At 44.5% G+C, this 18,532-nt stretch overlaps 1 protein-coding gene across 1 annotated transcript in view; it reads left to right on the top strand.

The window, feature by feature from the left end:
- The first annotated feature begins 3,153 nt into the window (after positions 1-3,153).
- LOC135905316 (uncharacterized) overlaps positions 3,154-18,532 on the top strand; it is a 36,228-nt gene continuing 20,849 nt past the window's right edge. The window contains exons 1-2 of the mRNA XM_065436347.2: positions 3,154-3,486; positions 12,758-12,897. Coding sequence (XP_065292419.1) covers positions 3,400-3,486; positions 12,758-12,897 — 227 coding nt within the window. The 5' untranslated portion in view covers positions 3,154-3,399. The remainder of the gene's footprint in view (positions 3,487-12,757; positions 12,898-18,532) is intronic.

The following is an 18,532-nucleotide window of genomic DNA, read 5'->3' as shown; positions in this document are numbered from 1 at the left end:
TGCTCTTTCCGGGCTTTTCGTGCATTCATCCAAAGTTCTGGCACCAGGTAAGCAGCAGTCGTTGCCGTACGAAGCTCCACCGGATGACATCACCTGAAAAAATTAAATTACAAGTATGTATGATTTGGTATATTGACCTAACCGGAGTATTGTGTCTCGTGGCGAAACGTGCGTAAGTGATGACTGAGTGGCATTACAGACAAATTCACTTTAACATAGAATTCGTAGCATATAGACTCCTCCCAAACAAGGCCATGAATCTGAAGAAAACATCCGATTTTCAAGGATCCCTCCCTTCCGGGGCATTATTTCCTGCACTTTAAGAGCACAAATACACGGGTGACTGCACGTTTCCGAAACAACTTTGCCTCAATCGACGCGATGGTACGCCAAGTACACAGATACGGCTACAATACAGGCTCTCAGCCAGACCAGGTTACACGTTCGCAGAATACCTTATAGTCGCACTCAAGACAGATTCGCTGGTGCAGGGCCTGTTTTCAGCCACTCAGAACACAGACATATCAAATTTTTCAGCTCCTCGGTGTTATCTTTGATGCGTCCTGCCGTGGCAAGCAACATACTCCCGTATTATCACTCTCGCCAATCGTTAGTCGCGTTTTTGACAAACGTGAGTACCGAAATAAGGTATATGTGGTTGCAGGGCCACAAAAAGCGTCACAAATTTGCCCCACTAAAATTCAGTGCACGCAAAACTAACTCACCACGGCCGGCTTGCTTTTTTTGCTAAGAGCTTCACAACACCCAGGTGTGGCGAGCATGCTTCAAAAGTGTCCCAATAAGTTACGAAATGAGTTACAATAATTTTAGGGGTCAGAGAATGCATCACGATCTTCTCCCAGTAAGATTCAGTACACGCGAAACTGCGGCACACGGCTCAGCTGCTTTTCGCTAACTGCGCCTATACACCGAGCGCGGCCACTGTGCTTGAAAAGTACCCGAAAAAGTAGCGAAATTAATTACAATAATGTTTGGGGACAGAGAAAGTGCCAAAACGTGTCCCGGTAAGATTCAGTACATGCGAAACTGCGTCATACGGTCGAGCTGCATTTCGTCACGAAGCCAGGTGTGGCGAGCGTGCCCGAAACAACTTATAATATGGCTTGGCCTCATAGAAAACGTCGCAACCATCTCCCAGTACGAGTAATTACCTCAAATTTCGATAACTGTTTTTCGATAACTGCGTCGTGATATAGGTTAAGTTTTGGGCAGTAAGCCTAAATGTGCTTGAAGTGCACCGCAGATTGTGAAAAAAACTTCCTCACCTTGTGTCGTCCTTGGTGCACGAAAAGATAGCTTGTCACCATCGGGGACCAACTCCCCTTTTTCGCATTTCTCGTGTATATATATATATATATATATATATATATATATATATATATATATATATATATATATATATATATATATATATATATACCAGAGCGAGAGATGAAGGAATTACAATTCGTGGCCACTGCTTCATTTATGAACACGTATATCTAGCGCAACTCAAGATGGTCTCCGGCGGACTGCCTTTATTTGGACCTCAATCCTAGGACGCAGAACCTGTATTGAGTGACTAATTTATTGCGTGCGATTAAGATGATGGAACTTGGAGCTCAAAAAGGTGCGACGTAATGCTTACGCGTTTCAGTCGCATTTGCCTTTTAATCGCCAATGATTGTTTTTTGCAAGATGTTTCAAAATTATACACTGCGTTCCGTTCCTTACTTGGAACACTTTTCACAGCGAAACTATGTATCGCTAGGGCACTTCCGCGTATACGAACAACCCGCGAACTAGCTCCTTTGGCAACTCCGCACAACCGCGTGAACGTGATCGTGCCAATGCTCGCATATTCGGGGCCCTCGTCTTCTTCGGTAGCTGGCTCTGTTGCCTCTCGTCATTTCAGCATCGAATTTCATTTCTCGGCCGTTGTCGTAATGGCGAGACCATGCTAATATTTTTCATTTCCGATGGCACGCACCATTGCTTAAGGGGGAAAAAGCCATTCACTGCCATACGTGACGGACACATCTAATAACAGAGGTTATACGCGAATGTGTTTGCCCACCTGACCTCACGATGACCACTGATCAGGCCAATGAATCTGTTCGTACCTTTGTTCAAAATACCGTCACTTCACTGTCGGGTGCTAAGTAGCTTCGCTGGTCATCCACCTTTACTGCGTTAAGTGGCTCATCAAATTTTTACAGGCAAATTGCCCAGGGCTAGTTACCCCAGGACTGTGTTCGTGTGTAAACACAAAACTCCCCATACGTGGGCCGATCCCGAAGATAGCGCGATGCGTGGCCGTCCCGCGGCGGAGATGCGCCTTGCCATCAAGGGGCCTGCACACACAACTTCGCTGGACATCCTTCTCCACACTGTGGAGGGACAGTGTGATTTGTTTTTCAGAGCCCAGAACATTTATTTTAATCACGTCCCTTCAGATCTGTCGAAGCGAACGTCATACGGAAGAAGCTCAAACCTATCAATTTATTATTACAACAATATATTATAATTACCCGCTTCATTCGGATTCAGCGGAACATGCTCTTTATGAAAAGTTGAAAGCATCGTCGTAAAAGCTGATTTTTGTCTTTCAAGATGGACCTGTATAAAATATAACTAGAATCAAATTGTCCGATCAATTTGCCTTGTTACGCAAACAAGACTTTGAATTGTGGCTCGCCGCGCACCGTTAGTAAATTAAAAAATCGATCGTTTCGTTCTTTTTTGTTTTCTGCAAATGATGTCTGCGTAGCCAGATGCCTCTTTCGTAGTAAAGTAATTTGAGTAAGCTTTGTATGTTTGCAGGTGTTCACATAAAGAAAGGCGCACTGCCTAAAGCCTATCAATTGTGCAAATTGTGCTCTCTGAGCATTTCGATATTATTTTGTGTGTAATTTTTGTATTATGCATAGATATTACAGCAGAAAACATGCTCGCCCACCTCCTCTGTGGCCAGTTCTTATTATTTTGTGGCAATGCGATTTGCACTGCTGTTTAAACACTTCTAGACGCTGTACGTCATATAAGTGTTATATTATAATAAATAAACAATGCATATAATAAACAATGCCTGACGCGCTCAGTTCGCGTTTTTCTCAGCTTCATCTGACAGATGTTATTTTGCGCGCAGCTGCTTAGCTTGTGCGAGAAAAAGTTTGTTTAATAGTCTTCGTACGCCATTCGACCTACGTATGTGCATCGAGTGACCTTCAGAAAGCGTTGCTGTTTTATGTTTTAAACAATATATCTGCGTCGTACTCGGAAATATATTAAATTAACGAAATCAATTACTCGTTGTCGTTCCCCTTTTAGGTATATGTAAGAGGCTTGCTTTGAGAGTTGTGCGATCCGCCCGTCAACTTGTGCACGCGTGCCATTTAAATGACAACTATGAAGTATTTCAACTTTGCTGTGCTTATTGCACTTTTTACCGTTGCTAATGCACTCAACATTGAAGTCCTCCACAAGGTAAGCAAAATATGTTTTATACATTACTCTATTTTATCTTATTTTGGTCAATATCAATGTCCTCAATAGAATAATTTCCGCTAAGGCGAAAAAAGTCAATATTTTCCCACGAAGCGTAGTGCATGGTGTCCTCTTAGGTGTGTGTGTCCTTTCCACACTACTTTTCTTTTTCTGTCTGACATGTTGTTTTAATGAACCTGCCAGACAGCGCAAGTGAACGAAATGACTTTCAGTAATTTAACCCACCTAACAATAGCCTAATTTCGACGATGCGCCATTCTGATTGCAGATAATGATGCGTTAGTATAATTAGGGTCTAGGTTGAAGCACCGCTAAGAAGACGAGGACAGGAAGCGAAAACAAGCACAGCTGGGCGATTGCAATTTCCGATTCCTGCCCTCATCTTCTTCGCGCTTCTTCAAGTTAAACTCAAGAGGGACTAACTTCCCGAAATCAAATAGTTTCTAATTGGGTACTTCGTGCGCTTTCCGGGGGCTTTGCATTTAAGAATCTATGTGAGATTCCATATAACCGTTTCCTTTTCTACGTGCGTCACTGGGTCGTTCCTGGTCGCATGGGCAGCACATCGGGCTGCTGTGCTGGGTTAACAGCAATGGAACACAACCATTGCACCGACATGGTCATTCAGTATTTGATAATTTATACATACCTTCCGTTCTTACACGAACCTGTTTCACGCCGACATGAGTCACTGTAGAAGCGGGACTGGGTACGAACCGCATTTGGCAGAAACACTTCGACGCCAACTTGGAGCACTGCATATGTGTCACATAGTCTGTGGTGGTCTTTAATGAACGTCTTTGATGCCTACTGAGGTGACCCCGGTATGTGCGAGTAGTTCATACATACATAGTCACCCATACATGCCGACCTTCATACATATAGAGTCACCCAACATGGGTGACTTGTGTGTGCCACTCGGAATGTGCCGCTCAGCGATGGCGAAGAACATGCCTTAAGTTATTGTTATGATGAGAGGAATCGAATCCACATAACAAAGATTCCTCAAGGACAGTAACCTGAAGCACTTCGCCAAAAATACCCTGCCTGTGTGTCACTTTTCAATGAACGCCTTTCACGTTAACGCTTCCGCGAGCTCCACATGACTACGTTGGGTATGTGCCGCACTGCAACGAACGTCTCCCCAACATGGGTCACTTAGTATGTGCCAAGTGATTGTGTGACAAACGAGGGAAGAATTCTCAGCGTTTGCAGGCACCGGCGCGCCACGCTGTTCGTCTCGGAGGCCAGGCACGCACTCGTCCGGAGTGCCCCTAGGTGGCGCAGCTTGTCCAGAAAGAAGCACTAGAGAGGAGCCCAGTGGTCACACGGCGCATTACTCAGCGTTCGCATGCAAGGACGCGCCATGTATTTCGGACGTCACGCACGGACTTGACGATGACGGCGGTAGATGGCACCGACAGTTCCTAGTTAAGCGTGAAAGAAACTTCCAACTGATGTACAGGCTTCCCAAATAACTCGTTTGAATAGCGGCAATACTTTGAGCCGCTACTTTGACTCACTGCTAACGCATCGGCGTCGACGGTCATCGTGACATGGGTTCTGCCGCAACCTTCTGTATCTTGGGAAGTCTCGGAAGAGAACAGCAGCTTACGATGGGTAGCGAGGCACCGGAAGCGGTAAGGGAATCTATCTACTTAGGGTAGGTAGTCACCGCGGATGCGGGATCATCAGACTGAAATAATCAAAATAAGAATCGGCTAGGGTGCATTTGGAAAGCATTCTCAGATCATGAACAGCAGGTTGCCATTATCCCTCAAGAGAAAAGTGAATAAGAGCTGTTTCTTACCAGTACTCAGCTACGGGGCAGGAACCTGAAGGCTTACGAAAAAAGTTTTACGTGACTTGAGGATGACCCAACGAGCTATGGAACGAAGAATGATGAGTGTAACGTTAACAGATAGGAATAGAGCAGATTTGGCGAGGGAAAAAGTGCGAGGTAACGACATCTTAGTTGAAATCAAGGGAATGAAATGGGCATGGGCAGGGCATGTAATGAAGAGGGAAGATAACCGGTGGTCATTAAGGGTTACGGTCTGCATTCCGAGAGAATGAAAGCGTTGCAGGGGGCGGCAGAAAGTTAGGTGGACGGATGAGATTAAGAAGTTTGCAGGGACAACATGGCCACAATTAGCACACGACCGGGGTTGTTGGAGAAGTATGGGAGAGGCCTTTGCCCGGCAGTGGGCGCAGCCTGGCTGATTATGATGATGATGATGAATACATCACGCACCAACACTATAGGTCTTTTTAAGGCCGATAGTGAGCCAAATAAAAGTGAACAGTGTGCTACGGCCCTCAATAATTATTTTTCACCATTGTTTTGTGGCTTGAGAAGCTTTTCTGTTTAAACCGCCATTAACTTCCCGTTGAACAAAATGCCTGAACTAACTATTACCGTTCAAGCTATACATAACCTGATTAATAGACTCAAACTATCTTCAGGTCCTGGGTGAGAACAAAATCTGGTGAGCTTCTTAAAAATACTATTTCACAATGAGTTAAATTATTGAAGATAACATTTACGCATTTCTTAAACTGAAGTTAGGGCCCCGACGACTAGAGAAAAGCGGAAATAATCCCTATTTTCGAAACAGGTGACTGCACTAACGATAGTAATTACCACCCAATTTTTCTGACAATCATTTCGTCTAAATTACTGAAAAACGTGTCAGCGTCCGGTTTAATCACTGCCCTAGAGAGAGAGAGAAATAAACTTTATTGTGAGACCCGCCTTCTTGAGCCCAAAGGTGGGTGGCCTCCTCAGTCCAGGTAGCCATGACTCACTGCCGCCGCCCGAACCCTGTTCACCAACCGCAGCTGGCTGTCAGGGTCTTGCGTCACCAGCAGAGCCTCCTACTGGTCTTCCAGTTCTTCTTCTGAATCCGCCTCTTTCTGCATGTTATTGCCTAGTGGTGATGATGATGGTGGTTCATCTCGATTATTCCTGCATCCAAGCACCATATGGCGCAAGGTGTTGGGCGTGTCCGGCGGGCAGAACTTGCAGTCTCACCCGTAGATGCCCGGGTACATGGCGTGCAGCAGTGTTCCGTGTGGGTAGGTTCCAGCCTGTAGTCTTCTCCAGGTTACCGCTTGGTCCCTACTCATCATCTTATGCGCGGGCGGGTAGCAACGCCTCTGCTTCCTGTAGTGCGCCAAGATATCCGAGTACTTCTTGGATATGCGTTCATCATCCTCGTCACAGTCGTTGGTACGTGCTCTCTGCGCGTCAGAGATGGCTCGGCGTGCATGATCTCCAGCCGCGGCGTGCGCCACCTGGTTCCCCGTGAGAGACTCATGTCCCGGCGTTCAGAGGATTTGCGCTGCTTCTATCTTGGTGTTGTTCAAGACATGAAGTGCTGCCTTTCCAATCCTTCCATTCATATACCTTCTGCATGCTTCTTGCGAGTCCGTCACCACGGTAACCATGGCCTTCTTGCACGTTGCGATGGCCAGGGCTATGCCCACCTCTTCCGCAGTGCTCGCGTCCTTGGCACGTATGGATGTGGCTGTAAGTTGTTCGCCCTTCTCGTCGACCACGCTGATTGCCAATCGGTCGTTGGTACTGTACGCAGCGGCATCCGTATATCTCATGTTTTCTTCTTTGCTGTTGGTGCGTTCGAGTATGCGCTTGAGCGCCTGTATTCTCGCCTGTCTCCTTTCCTTGTCGTACTCGGCATGCATGTTTGTGGGAATGGTACTTATGTGTAGCTTGTCTCTCATCTCATGTGGGATACCCTGAGGTAGGTGCCTTTCATCCTCGACTTGGTAGCCCAGATCTTGCAGCAGGGCTCTTCCCGTCTTTGTCAGCTTTAGTCTCTCCAGTTGGTTGACGTTGTGCGTCTCCACAAGCTCTTCCCACGTGTTGTGGACTCCCATTTTCAGTAATTTCACTGTGGACGTGGAAGGGGACAGACCCAAGGCAATTTTGTATTATTTTCTGATGAGGGCGTTTACTTTGTCTTGTTGACTGTTCTTCATGTCAAAGTATGGGGTCCCATACCTGACGATGCTCGTGAGCAGCGCTTGTATCATTTTCGTGCAGCCTTCTTCCTTGAGTCCGTGGCTTTTGCTCTTCACTCTTTTGATAAGGTGGGTTATTTGTTGCACTGTTCTCTGAATTTTTCTCAACTCTGCTCCCCCGGCGCCATCCTTTTGAATCAGGAGTCCGAGGATGCGGAACAGCGTAACCTGCGGAATCATGATGCCTCCCACCTTTACTACCGGGTCTGGTATCTGCTGCGGTTGTCGGCCTCTTGTGCGCTTTCTTAGCACCAAGAGCTCCGATTTTTCAGGTGGGCACGTCAGTCCACATGCGTCCAGGTACTTTTCCGTAGTGTCAACCGCTTCTTGCAGAGCGTCTTGCTGTTTACCTGTCGACCCTTCCATAGTCCAGATGGTGAGGTCGTCAGCATATATTGCGTGACCAATCCCTTCTATTTGCTTCAGCTGCTTGGGTAGTGAGCTCATCACCAGATTGAATAGCATCGGCGAAATGACGGAGCCTTGTGGCGTTCCCTTTTGCGGTATGTCGAATTTCTCAGAGCGTAAGTTGCCTATCCCCACTGTGGCTGTCCGTTCTTTCAGAAAATCTTTGATGTAATTATCTATTTTTTCGCCGCAGTTATATACGTTGAGGTGCTGCAGTATGGCTTCGTGAGACACGTTGTCGAAAGCCTCTTTCACGTCAAGTGCGAGGATGGCTCTTTTGCTGTGCGTGTCCAGCTTGTCGATGACTTTTTCCTTGATTTGGAGCAACACGTCTTGCGCGGACAGGTGAGCTCTAAATCCGAACATAGTGCTTGGGACGTGTTCGTTGTCTTTGAGATAGTCGATCATGCGGTTGTGCACCATGTGCTTGTAGAGTTTTCCAGCACACGAGGTTAGGGATATAGGTCGAACGTTCTGCACGCTGATGGGCTTGTTGGGTTTAGATATCATGGTTACCTCGGCATCATTCCGGTGGTGCTTTACCTTGTTGCCAGCACTCGTTGATGTATATTAAGAGCGCGTCTACAGAGGGTCCGTCAAGGTTCCGGAGTGTCTTGTTGTTTATTCTGTCGTACCCCGGCGCCGTGTTGCGGGTGAGTTTGCTCAAGGCCCTCTCGATTTCTGCTTCTGTGAAGGGCCGATCCAGTTCTATATTTGGGTTGCCTTGATACTCGTCGAAGTGCGAATCTACAGTTATGTTTCGCTCCGTACCGAGGAACTTCTCCTTCACTTCTTTGATAATGTCTTCCTCTTTCCCCGGGTGGTTGTGTATGAGTCGCTGCGCTTTCTGTTTTGCGGCGTTCTTGTTCTCCTTCTTTGATAGGAGGGTCTTGAGCACCGCCCAAGTGCGCTTGCTGCTGAAGGTACCTTGAAGCTTGTTACATGTTTCGCGCCAGTTCGTTCTTTCAAGTTGTTCAGATTACTCTTGCGTTTCCTTGATCAGCTTAGAGATTCGAATTTTGAGTTTCCGGTTGTACATGTTACGCTGCCAGCGTTTGGCGAGACCCCTCCGCGCCTCCCACAGGTGGAGTAGGTGCGGGTCGACCACGGGGGTGATTTGCGACAGCTGGATTGTCCTCGTATGTTTCTCGGCTCTTTCCACGACTGCTCCGACCCATATTTTTATGTCGTCTATCGACGCATTAATGGCGCTCTCATCTTTGCGAAAGGCCTGCCAGTCCGTGATCTTGGCTTTTCTTATCTTCATCGTTGCTTTGTGGGGCGGAATGATCGTTTGCACTATATAATGGTCGCTACCAAGATTCTCGTCCATGCAGCTCCACTCATACTGTTTGAGTCCGTGTACGAATGTGAGGTCGGGGCTGGTGTTTCTAGATACACTGTTGCCGATGCGCGTGGGTGTCTGCGGGTCGTTGAGTAGCGTGAGGAGGTGTTGTTGGGCTACGTTGTGCACGTCTTCTCCTTTTTTCTTTGAGGCCGCATAACCCCACACCACATGGGGAGCATTAAAATCTTCAAAGACTATCAGCCCGTTACCCTTGCACAGCTTCTTCACCTCTCTCATAAGCTTGTCTAGATCCTTCAGGTGGTCCTTTGGTGGGCTGTAGACGTTTAACACAAAGAGGCTTTCATGCTGTTTTTTCTCGGGTACGATTTCGACGAGGGTGTGTTCGATGCAGTGTTGGATGTCGCTTCGTTGAGCGTTGATGGCCTTCTTGGTCAGGATTGCTGTCCTCGTTTTACGGTTAGTGACGTGAGTGAGGTAACCACTGACCTTGAAGTCTTCTGCTTCGGTTTCTTGTAAGGCTATAATATCTGGGTCAAACTGCTTGCAGAATCGTACAAGGTTGCTTCTCTTACTTCGGATAGAATGACAGTTCCATTGCCAAATTTTGAGCCATGGGTGTCGCTTGTAGTCATCTTCCTCTTTAGTTTGCCTCGCCATCTTGTTCGCTTAGGGTCTGCATTATCTTTGCTTCTCTCGCAGGGTACTTAGGTTTCTTGAGAGCATTGTCTCTTTCTTCTAGCATGTGAATGCGTTGACTGAAACTTTCTCCGGATTGTGTCATTTTGGTCTGTAGAGCCTGAATCTGGTTCTCTATTTCCTTCGTGAAAGATTGGAAGCCAGTCTGTATCATCTGTGTTACCGTGTTAACGTGCACACACTTATAAAGCTTTTATCGTGCGAAATTCAACTCGCCTAGTTCACTGATGGCATTTTACATTACATGGAACTTCACATACAAGTAGACCCCGTATTTAGACTTCTCGAAGGTGTTTGATTATGTAATTCATTCTCCTTTGCTTAGTAAACTATCTAACCTCGGCTTTCCACGGAACCTAATCCCATGGAATGAGCGCTTTCTCAACGGACGGAAGCAATTCACTTCAGCTAATCACAATCGCTCGCCACGAACGGACGTCACTTTGGGAGTACCCCAGGGTGCTTGATTATCCCCTTTGGTATCTTTAATATATTGTAATGGCCTACTGCCTAACATTACTAAAAACCTATGGCTATTTGCTGATGACTGCGTCATTTACAACCCAATAACTCTATGGTTTCCTTGGAATTAAGACTTGATTTGCACATCATTGAAGACTGGTGTCACAAATGACATATGCCACTAAATTTCTCAAAGTTCAAATCAATGTTATTTACTCGGAAGTACACCCTTATTACCAACATGAACACGATGAATATTGTCTCCATTGAAGCCACATCAGCATACAAATACCTCGAAATACATATGAAATTGTGATCCCATATATAGAAATAATTTGATATAATGCTCCAAGAACGCTGGGCTGTTTAAGTCTTAATCTGAGCAACTGCATCACAAGAGGCTATAAAATTGACATACTTAACACTCATCCATCTAAATCTAGAATACGCATCGTCCATTTAGCATTCCTCTCAAGCACATCTAACCGCGCATTTGGAATCGGTCCAGAACTGTTCTGCTCGCTTCATCATCTCAAATTGCTCGTCTTACGCCAGTGTCTCGCCACTCAAGTAATCACTTGGCCTGTCAATGCCCCCTTCCCGCAACGTCATATCTCGCTGTTTCCAGTTCTACTGTTTCTTCTATCACCCGAAATCCCACCTCATGCTGCTAAATCCACAACATAACGCGTCCTCTCGACTCAGCCATACCAATGCAATAGTGCGTGTAGACGGCCACATGGCATATATGAACTCAGCTTTTTTTTTCTAATGCAGTAGTGTTGTGGTATTTCCTCCCAGAACACAAAGTAGCATACACCGAACGGGAAAATTTTCGCAAAAAAAAATACTAAGAATGTACTACGCAGCCCCAGACGACCACAGTTTCTTACACTAACACATCTTAAAAAGTATCTGCCTGCTAGAATTTTTCATATTTTTTCTACTGTTAACTTTCTATTTGCAATGAATTACCAACTGTATTTTTTACTTGCCCGGCAGTCTTTCTGATATATTTTTGTTGTTTATTTTGGTTCCAGTCCTTGAAGTTCCCATGTCTTTATGTCCCGCTTCATGTAATGCCTTCGGCCTTTAAGGAGAAATAAATGAAATGAAAATGAAGTGTTAGACCTTGATACTTACACCTTTCTTTCTTTATTCAATCCTCTATTCAAGGCACTCCTAGAAGAAGTATGTCTTACGGGAGTCGTCTAAAGACTTACTTCAATTGCCTGCTTGGGCTGAGCCACTCTTACAGGTGCAGCAATATGACGGAACAGAGATAAAAAATGTCAAACAACACCCACATACATACGAAATAAAAAAATCCACATTTTGTAGATAAAATTGCGACAAATCACAAACACTGAAAGGTTCAGCTCCTAAAGGAATAATTTGTATACATAATTTGTATACCTTTAGTTTTCAACTAGTAGTAGTTATTCGGAAGTCCTTTTTGAAGATTTGCTTGGAGGTATAGGAGGTATTCTATGTACAGCCAGATGTCTTAATAAGAATATGCAGCAATAAATAACGTGTTGTCCGTCTCATATTGCGTTATCACCCCTAACACAAATGCTGAGTATAACCTACTGAGATAACACATAGTGCTGCTTCTCTGCATTAATGAAGAACGCGACGTTCGCCAGGAGGTTGCGCGTGATATTGCTTTGGTCATCTTGGCTACCTGTTCCTATAAATGGCGATTACGTAAAAGTGCCTTATATTTATTGTGTTTGTTACCCGTCCTATATTACGCTCCATGCGGACATTGTGGTGTAAACTTCTGTTGTCACGAAACACGTGGTCTCTTATAGCGTGAGCATTATTCAGTACATATTCATTGATTATTCAAACACAGTTGCAAGCTTAATTGGAGGTTCGGGCCAACCAGCTGCATGCCGCCCCATGCTTCGTTCACGTATACTTTTTTTTTTGCCTTGAGACTTATTCTGCTGCTGTTATAAAACACCAGTTGTTTCATATCTAATCACCACATAATCTGCCCAGCTGCAAATACTGCCCAGAATCCGGACCTTGATTATCGGCTACGCCCTGTTTGCTCTGTAATTGTTGTTTTTTTTTGCTTATTATACTATACTGTGGAAAAATATAATTAAAGGCCACGATGATAAGACCAGGTGTAACGATCAACTAATCGTTTATTTTTAGAGAGATGCCTCACATAGAACGGAAACACTAATTGCCCACGCGTATTACAATCGCGACGGAAAGAAATCCTACACAGAAAATAAATTCTTGAATATCTGAAGTCTGGTCATCATACAGAGGCGACTAAAAGCGTACGTTATTATTCGATGCTTTCCGCAGGCCTTGAACACTACCGAAAAAGTTTGGTTGAAGAAGCGAAGCTTTCCGATACCAGATGACAAGTGTACATACGCTTCAAAGTTGTTTTTGAACGAGACTGATTACAAGTTCCGACTACATGATGAAATCGGCAAAGAAAAGTAAGTAGTCTTCCTTCTACATTTAGCATGAAGCTTCCCGTTCCTTTCTAAATGAACCAAGTTATTTCGCGACATGTATTTCTTCAAATAGAGAGAAAGAAAAAATACTGCCCGCGAGACCTAAAAAAAAATACCAGAATAAAAACACGCGATATGGCAACCAGTGTGTAAGCGTAATATCGAATAGAAATACCCTCAACACCAAAACGCACACCGATGCAATCTATGAATAGAGCAAAGGGTTTTATTTTCTTGAGTTTGTTTGTTCTTTCCTTCCAAAACGGTAATGAATCTGAGCCGATAGTCGAGCATAACACATGAGTGATATCTTTTGGTGAGGACATTTTTGGCTACATCAACCTGAACTCAGCAGGAGTCGTGAACACAATGTCATATAAGACCTTTTTGTAGAGCTCTGTAGAAGAAGTATAGTTCTTGGTCTGATGCAGGGAGTGAACTGTGGATAGCAACCAGTGATGGACGATGTAAACTTTGTTTTAGAAGCTGTACAGCTAAAGAAAGAGTGGATAATTTACAAGAACCATTTCGTGACATCGCTCATACAAGTTCCTTGAGCGCTGACGAGTCGATGGCAAAAATGTTACAGCTTTGTATCTCCGACAGTGCCTATCAAACTCGAAAAACTACTTTATTGGTACGAATATGCCACCGAGAGCGACAAGTGGCACAATGGCAGAAAAATTACTGAATACGGATTTGTTTGAGTGGCGTCATCTTCTGTTATTTTCCGTTATTTTCCGTTATTCGTAAAGATGGTCAATTTTAGAACCAGCGAAAAGCATTAAACCCCGTTCTCATTTTACAGAAGCGGTGTAAAAAGCTTATACATCGTGTTTAATTTCAAATTGACGCATAGTTGTTTCATCGAACAGTTTTAAAATCTGCCTTAGTAGTCCTTATGATGGCGAGAACTGCACGCTCAGATCCTGAAGATGTTCAGCAGCCATCCCGGAAAACGTTAAGTGGTTTCTTTGGGTGTCTTTCAAACATAGCTATCACCCGCCGTGGTTGCTGAGTGGCTATGGCCGACCTAAGGTCGACCTCTCTGCATTCTTTCAAGTTATCTTTCTCTTTTCGAACCATTATAATTAGGAGAAGACAGCGACAGCAGGAAGTTACTCAAGGCACATTTCATTTCTATACTGAAAGCAGCATCTTGGCAATGGTCGTTATAGCACGCCAAGAGATCACAACATTAAACACGTGTTCCGTTTAACCCCTGAAATCGCATACTTCGTTATGGAGAACAGCGTATTGGAGGGTTCCGGCTAAATTTTAGCGAAGTTATTTTGTTTACTGTTCACCAAAAACACGGTGCGCGAGCGTTTCTCTTTGCACCCCATGAGACTGCGGCCGTGCCGGCAGGCGTCACACGCACGACCTCGTGTTCAGCAGGCGCCACCCCATTGACAAGGCAAGCTCAAGTTTCCACCTGCCAGGCCCGAGCATACTGCTTCCTTAGTGGGAAGACGCCGTCGAAGCCAACGCTGTAATTGCAGTACCGTGTACTCCTAACAACTTGGGTATTTTACGTTAACTTCACAAATAGTTCGACTGTCTGTGGCGCGGCCGCGTTTTGTTGGCAATTCACAGTTGTGTCTGTTTAACATTAAGCATTTACTAGTTTGGTTGGATGTCATGCGCCTTTGCAAGTCTAGGTATTATCAGAACGTTACGGTTTGCAAAGGACATTTTTCCCTGTGTTAGATATTAATAAAGGGAAAATCAGACAGTTCAGCACAATGCGTTGGCGGGCTAGTTGGTGCGAATCTATGAATACTTTGTTTAGCGCAAAACGACAGACACAAGAAAGACGACAGGAGAAGGCGACTTGTCCTGTCGTCTTTCTTGTGTCTGTCGTTTTGCGCTAAACAAAGTATTCATGGAAAATCAGACATCCACCCATTTGCACCAAATGCAGATACACAAACAATTATAAAGATGCTGGGCAACCACCAGACGGGAGGCGCACTATATGCCTACGGCTCGACAAAAGCTCGTACTCGTGGTTCCCGCGTCTTTGTTCTTTACACGCGAAAGAATGCATGAACCAAACCTGCTTTCAAGAAGTAACCGCTCTTGCGCTCCTCTATTGGCGTTGCACATAGCTTCGTCGTATTTGTGCGATCTACTTCTCAGGTTGTCAATAGCATTTTATGTTCTCTCCATTACGACTTTTGTGGGACTTCACTCTATCAGATGTTCTGTGTTTGTATTTTTTTTTCACTGGTCCCAGGCCTACAAGCACTTCGATATATTTCAGAAGTTTCAACAGCGCGGTATGTCACGAGCCCTTCAGAGAGCGAACGGCTCTGCCATTCACCTGCAACCTCACACTGTTAACACGCCAAAAAAATAGAAAGAAAACAGTTCGTCAGTGAAGAGCGCCTCTTCCTTTTCACATGCTGTTCGAAGATAGTTAAAGGAAACGAGAAAAGCGGCTGAGAGGAAAGCGTCTCGTGCGCCCATCGTGTACGTCTCTGCTTGCCGTCCCAAGCAGAGGAGCGCAGCGGAGTGCAGCCATCGCCCGGTGCCACCAACGTTTGTTTCAATAACTCAGCTGGAGAAAACTACGCTTCCGGTATTGCCTCCGTATGCGATGTCAATTATGAATATTAGAAAAACGTTTTTGTAAGAGGGGGCCCCAAACGTCTCTTTCTCAATTATGCCTGACATACTAGAAGGTATAGCGTTGACTGCTGGCCAGCATGGTGTACCATGGAGTGTCGTTGAGCGGAATGAATGCGAGAAGAAACGATGTGAACAGAACGAGGAACAAACTGTGTGGGGCGTCTGTCCTTTCGACATCGTTTCTTCTCACCCTCATTACTCTCAACGAGATCCCATACTTGAAATTAGCTTCTGATTCGTTGGTGCTGCGGTCCTTCTCTTTCACCCATATCGATATTTGCAAGAAGCGTGCAGATAGTGAAAAATACACTTATGCTGAAGTCACTACGATAGTGCTAGCCTGCTACACACTCCAAATTGTAGGTAAAGGTAAATTACTAACAGCGCGCGATCGCCGAGCTGCAATAGCAGACAACTACACGAACACTGCAGCCATATAACCACAGATGCTAGTGCTATCTTTAATAGTACATTAGCAATGGGTCTCTAGAGATAATCATGAAAAGAAAAATGAAAATGAGCAAAAAGGGAACTATAGCCACAGCATATTTGCGAAACCCCAATTGTGAAGTGGAGACTAGTATTTTTTTAAAATATTTTACTTCTGATGCTCACATAATCTTACTTCAATATTAAGATATTGCAGCTTTCATATCTATAACAGCCGACATTTTAATACCCATTTACAAGATGCTTACATCACCTAATTTCCTGCAAAAAAATTATAAACTCTTTTCACTACACGACTCATACCCGATCCCCCAGTATGGGTTGCGCCGTTTCACTAAAAACAAGAAGGAGGACAACAAGTTGCTGCTAGCAATAGGAGCAGCTAGATCTGTGACGAAAGAAATATAGAATGCACTTAGCGGAAGTGAGCGGGTACAACCTGGTAGAGAGGACATGTTTATTTCATTTCATTTCATTTATTCAACCTTAAGGGCCCGAAGGCATTACATAAGGGGGGGCGTGCATCAAAGTAAAACAGCTTCATAAGAAAGTTACATAATAAAGTGCACATTAGTTGTAATAGGTACATAAAAAGAAAATTTCAAAAAAGAAGAAGGCGGAACATATACACAATAACAACAAGGCGATAAATAAATAGATGTGGTATTCATGTGGTTGTGTTGGCATTATCAAAATCGTTTAGTTTTTCGCGGAATATTTTGCGATCACTGCACGAAACAATGTGATCCAGGAGTGCGTTCCAAAGTGTTATGGCATGGGGGAAGAATGAGCTGCTCATCGCCGTCGTCCGGCACTTTATCGCCGCCAAGGGGCGACTATGAAATAAACGGGATGATGTTCTAAACGGGCGTTTTAAGAGGGCGTGTCCTGAATGGGTGAAATAAAAGAAAGTGTGAAGAAGGCAAAGACGAGAAGTTACGCGCCGTGAAGCAAGCAATGGGAGAGACAAAGTTTGTTTTAAGGTGGTTACGCTGATATGTCTAGAATATTGTGACGTAATGAAGCGAGCAGCGCGGTTTTGTATGGCTTCTAAGTCATCGGCGAGATAAGCTTGTGAGGGATGCCAGATAGATGATGCGTACTCAAGTTTGGGTCGCACATACGTTAAATATGCTAGTTTTTTTATTTCAGACGATGCAGATTTTAGGTTACGTCGTAAATACCCTAGTGTGCGTGAAGCTTCGCAGCGAATTGTTTGGATATGTTTCACCCATGAAAGTGATGGCGTCATATGAACTCCTAGATATTTGTAAGTACACGTGTGATCAATAGGAACAGAGTTAATGCGATAAGTGTGGTGTACGGTGGTGTGTTTGCGCGTGAAAGATATTACCTTGCATTTAGTGAGGTTAAGAGGCATGTGCCATTTTTCGCACCAAGAAGCGATAGTATCAAGGTCGTGTTGTAGGGCGATTGCGTCGTTAGATGTATGAAGGGGGTTATGAAGAACGCGATCGTCTGCGAAAAGCCGCGGCTGCGTTGATATGTTAGTGGGAAGGTCATTTATGTAAATCAAAAACAATAGAGGAGATAAACCTGCGCCTTGGGGAACCCCGGAAGTTACACTGGTAAGGGTTGACTGAAAATTGTTAGCATACGTAAACTGAACGCGTCCTGTTAAAAAATTTTCAATCCATTTGATAATCTCGGGGCGGATACCGAGAGAGGATAACTTTGCAAGGAGATGGTTGTGAGACACGCGGTCAAAGGCCTTAGAAAAATCTAGAAAAATTGCGTCTACTTGAAGGTGATCGTCCATGTGTAGTAGTAGGTCGTGGGTAAATTCGGCAAGTTGAGTTTCGCAAGACAAACATTTACGAAAACCGTGTTGTAAAGGGTAAAAAAAATTGATTGATTCTAGGTAATCCATTAGGTTAGATGCTATGATGTGCTCAAGGAGCTTAGATGGGACACTGGCTAGAGAGATCGGACGGTAATTAGTAGGGTTATCGCGCCTTCCTGCTTTAAAAATGGGAATTACCTTCGCTTTTTTCCAATCGTCGGGAACGTTTCCTGTGTTCAGAGATTGTTTAAATATAAGGTACAAAAATTTGGTAGAAAGATTTATAGTACTTTTAAGTAATTTGCTGTTTATGTCGTCGCAGCCAGCTGAGGATGATATTTTAAGAGAGCGAATTAGATTAGATATGCCATCTGGGTTTAGTTGCACTTCAGGCATTGTTTTTGCCGAGAAGCTAGGTAAAGGTTCGATAGTGCAGGGATTAGGAACGTGAAATACCGACGTGAAGAACTCATTTAGGGCTGCTGCGGAATTAGTCGGGCTTATTAATTCGTCATCTGAGTCAACGAGATTTATTTCGTTAGTTTGTTGTTTCGTGGAGATGACACGCCAGAATTTGTTTGGGTTTGAGCGAAGCATTGTAATTAGGTCAACAGAGAAGAATTTGTCCTTGGCCTCATTTATTGCTTTAATATATTCAGTCTCACAGAGGCGGTGTCGCTCCCATGCTTCTGGACTATTTCTACTTTTGGCGGTTCTGTAGAGGCGTTT

The sequence above is a fragment of the Dermacentor albipictus genome, chromosome 3 (assembly GCF_038994185.2).
Source record: "Dermacentor albipictus isolate Rhodes 1998 colony chromosome 3, USDA_Dalb.pri_finalv2, whole genome shotgun sequence".
Classification (NCBI taxonomy): domain Eukaryota; kingdom Metazoa; phylum Arthropoda; class Arachnida; order Ixodida; family Ixodidae; genus Dermacentor; species Dermacentor albipictus.
This window is presented reverse-complemented; position numbering and strand designations above follow the sequence as displayed.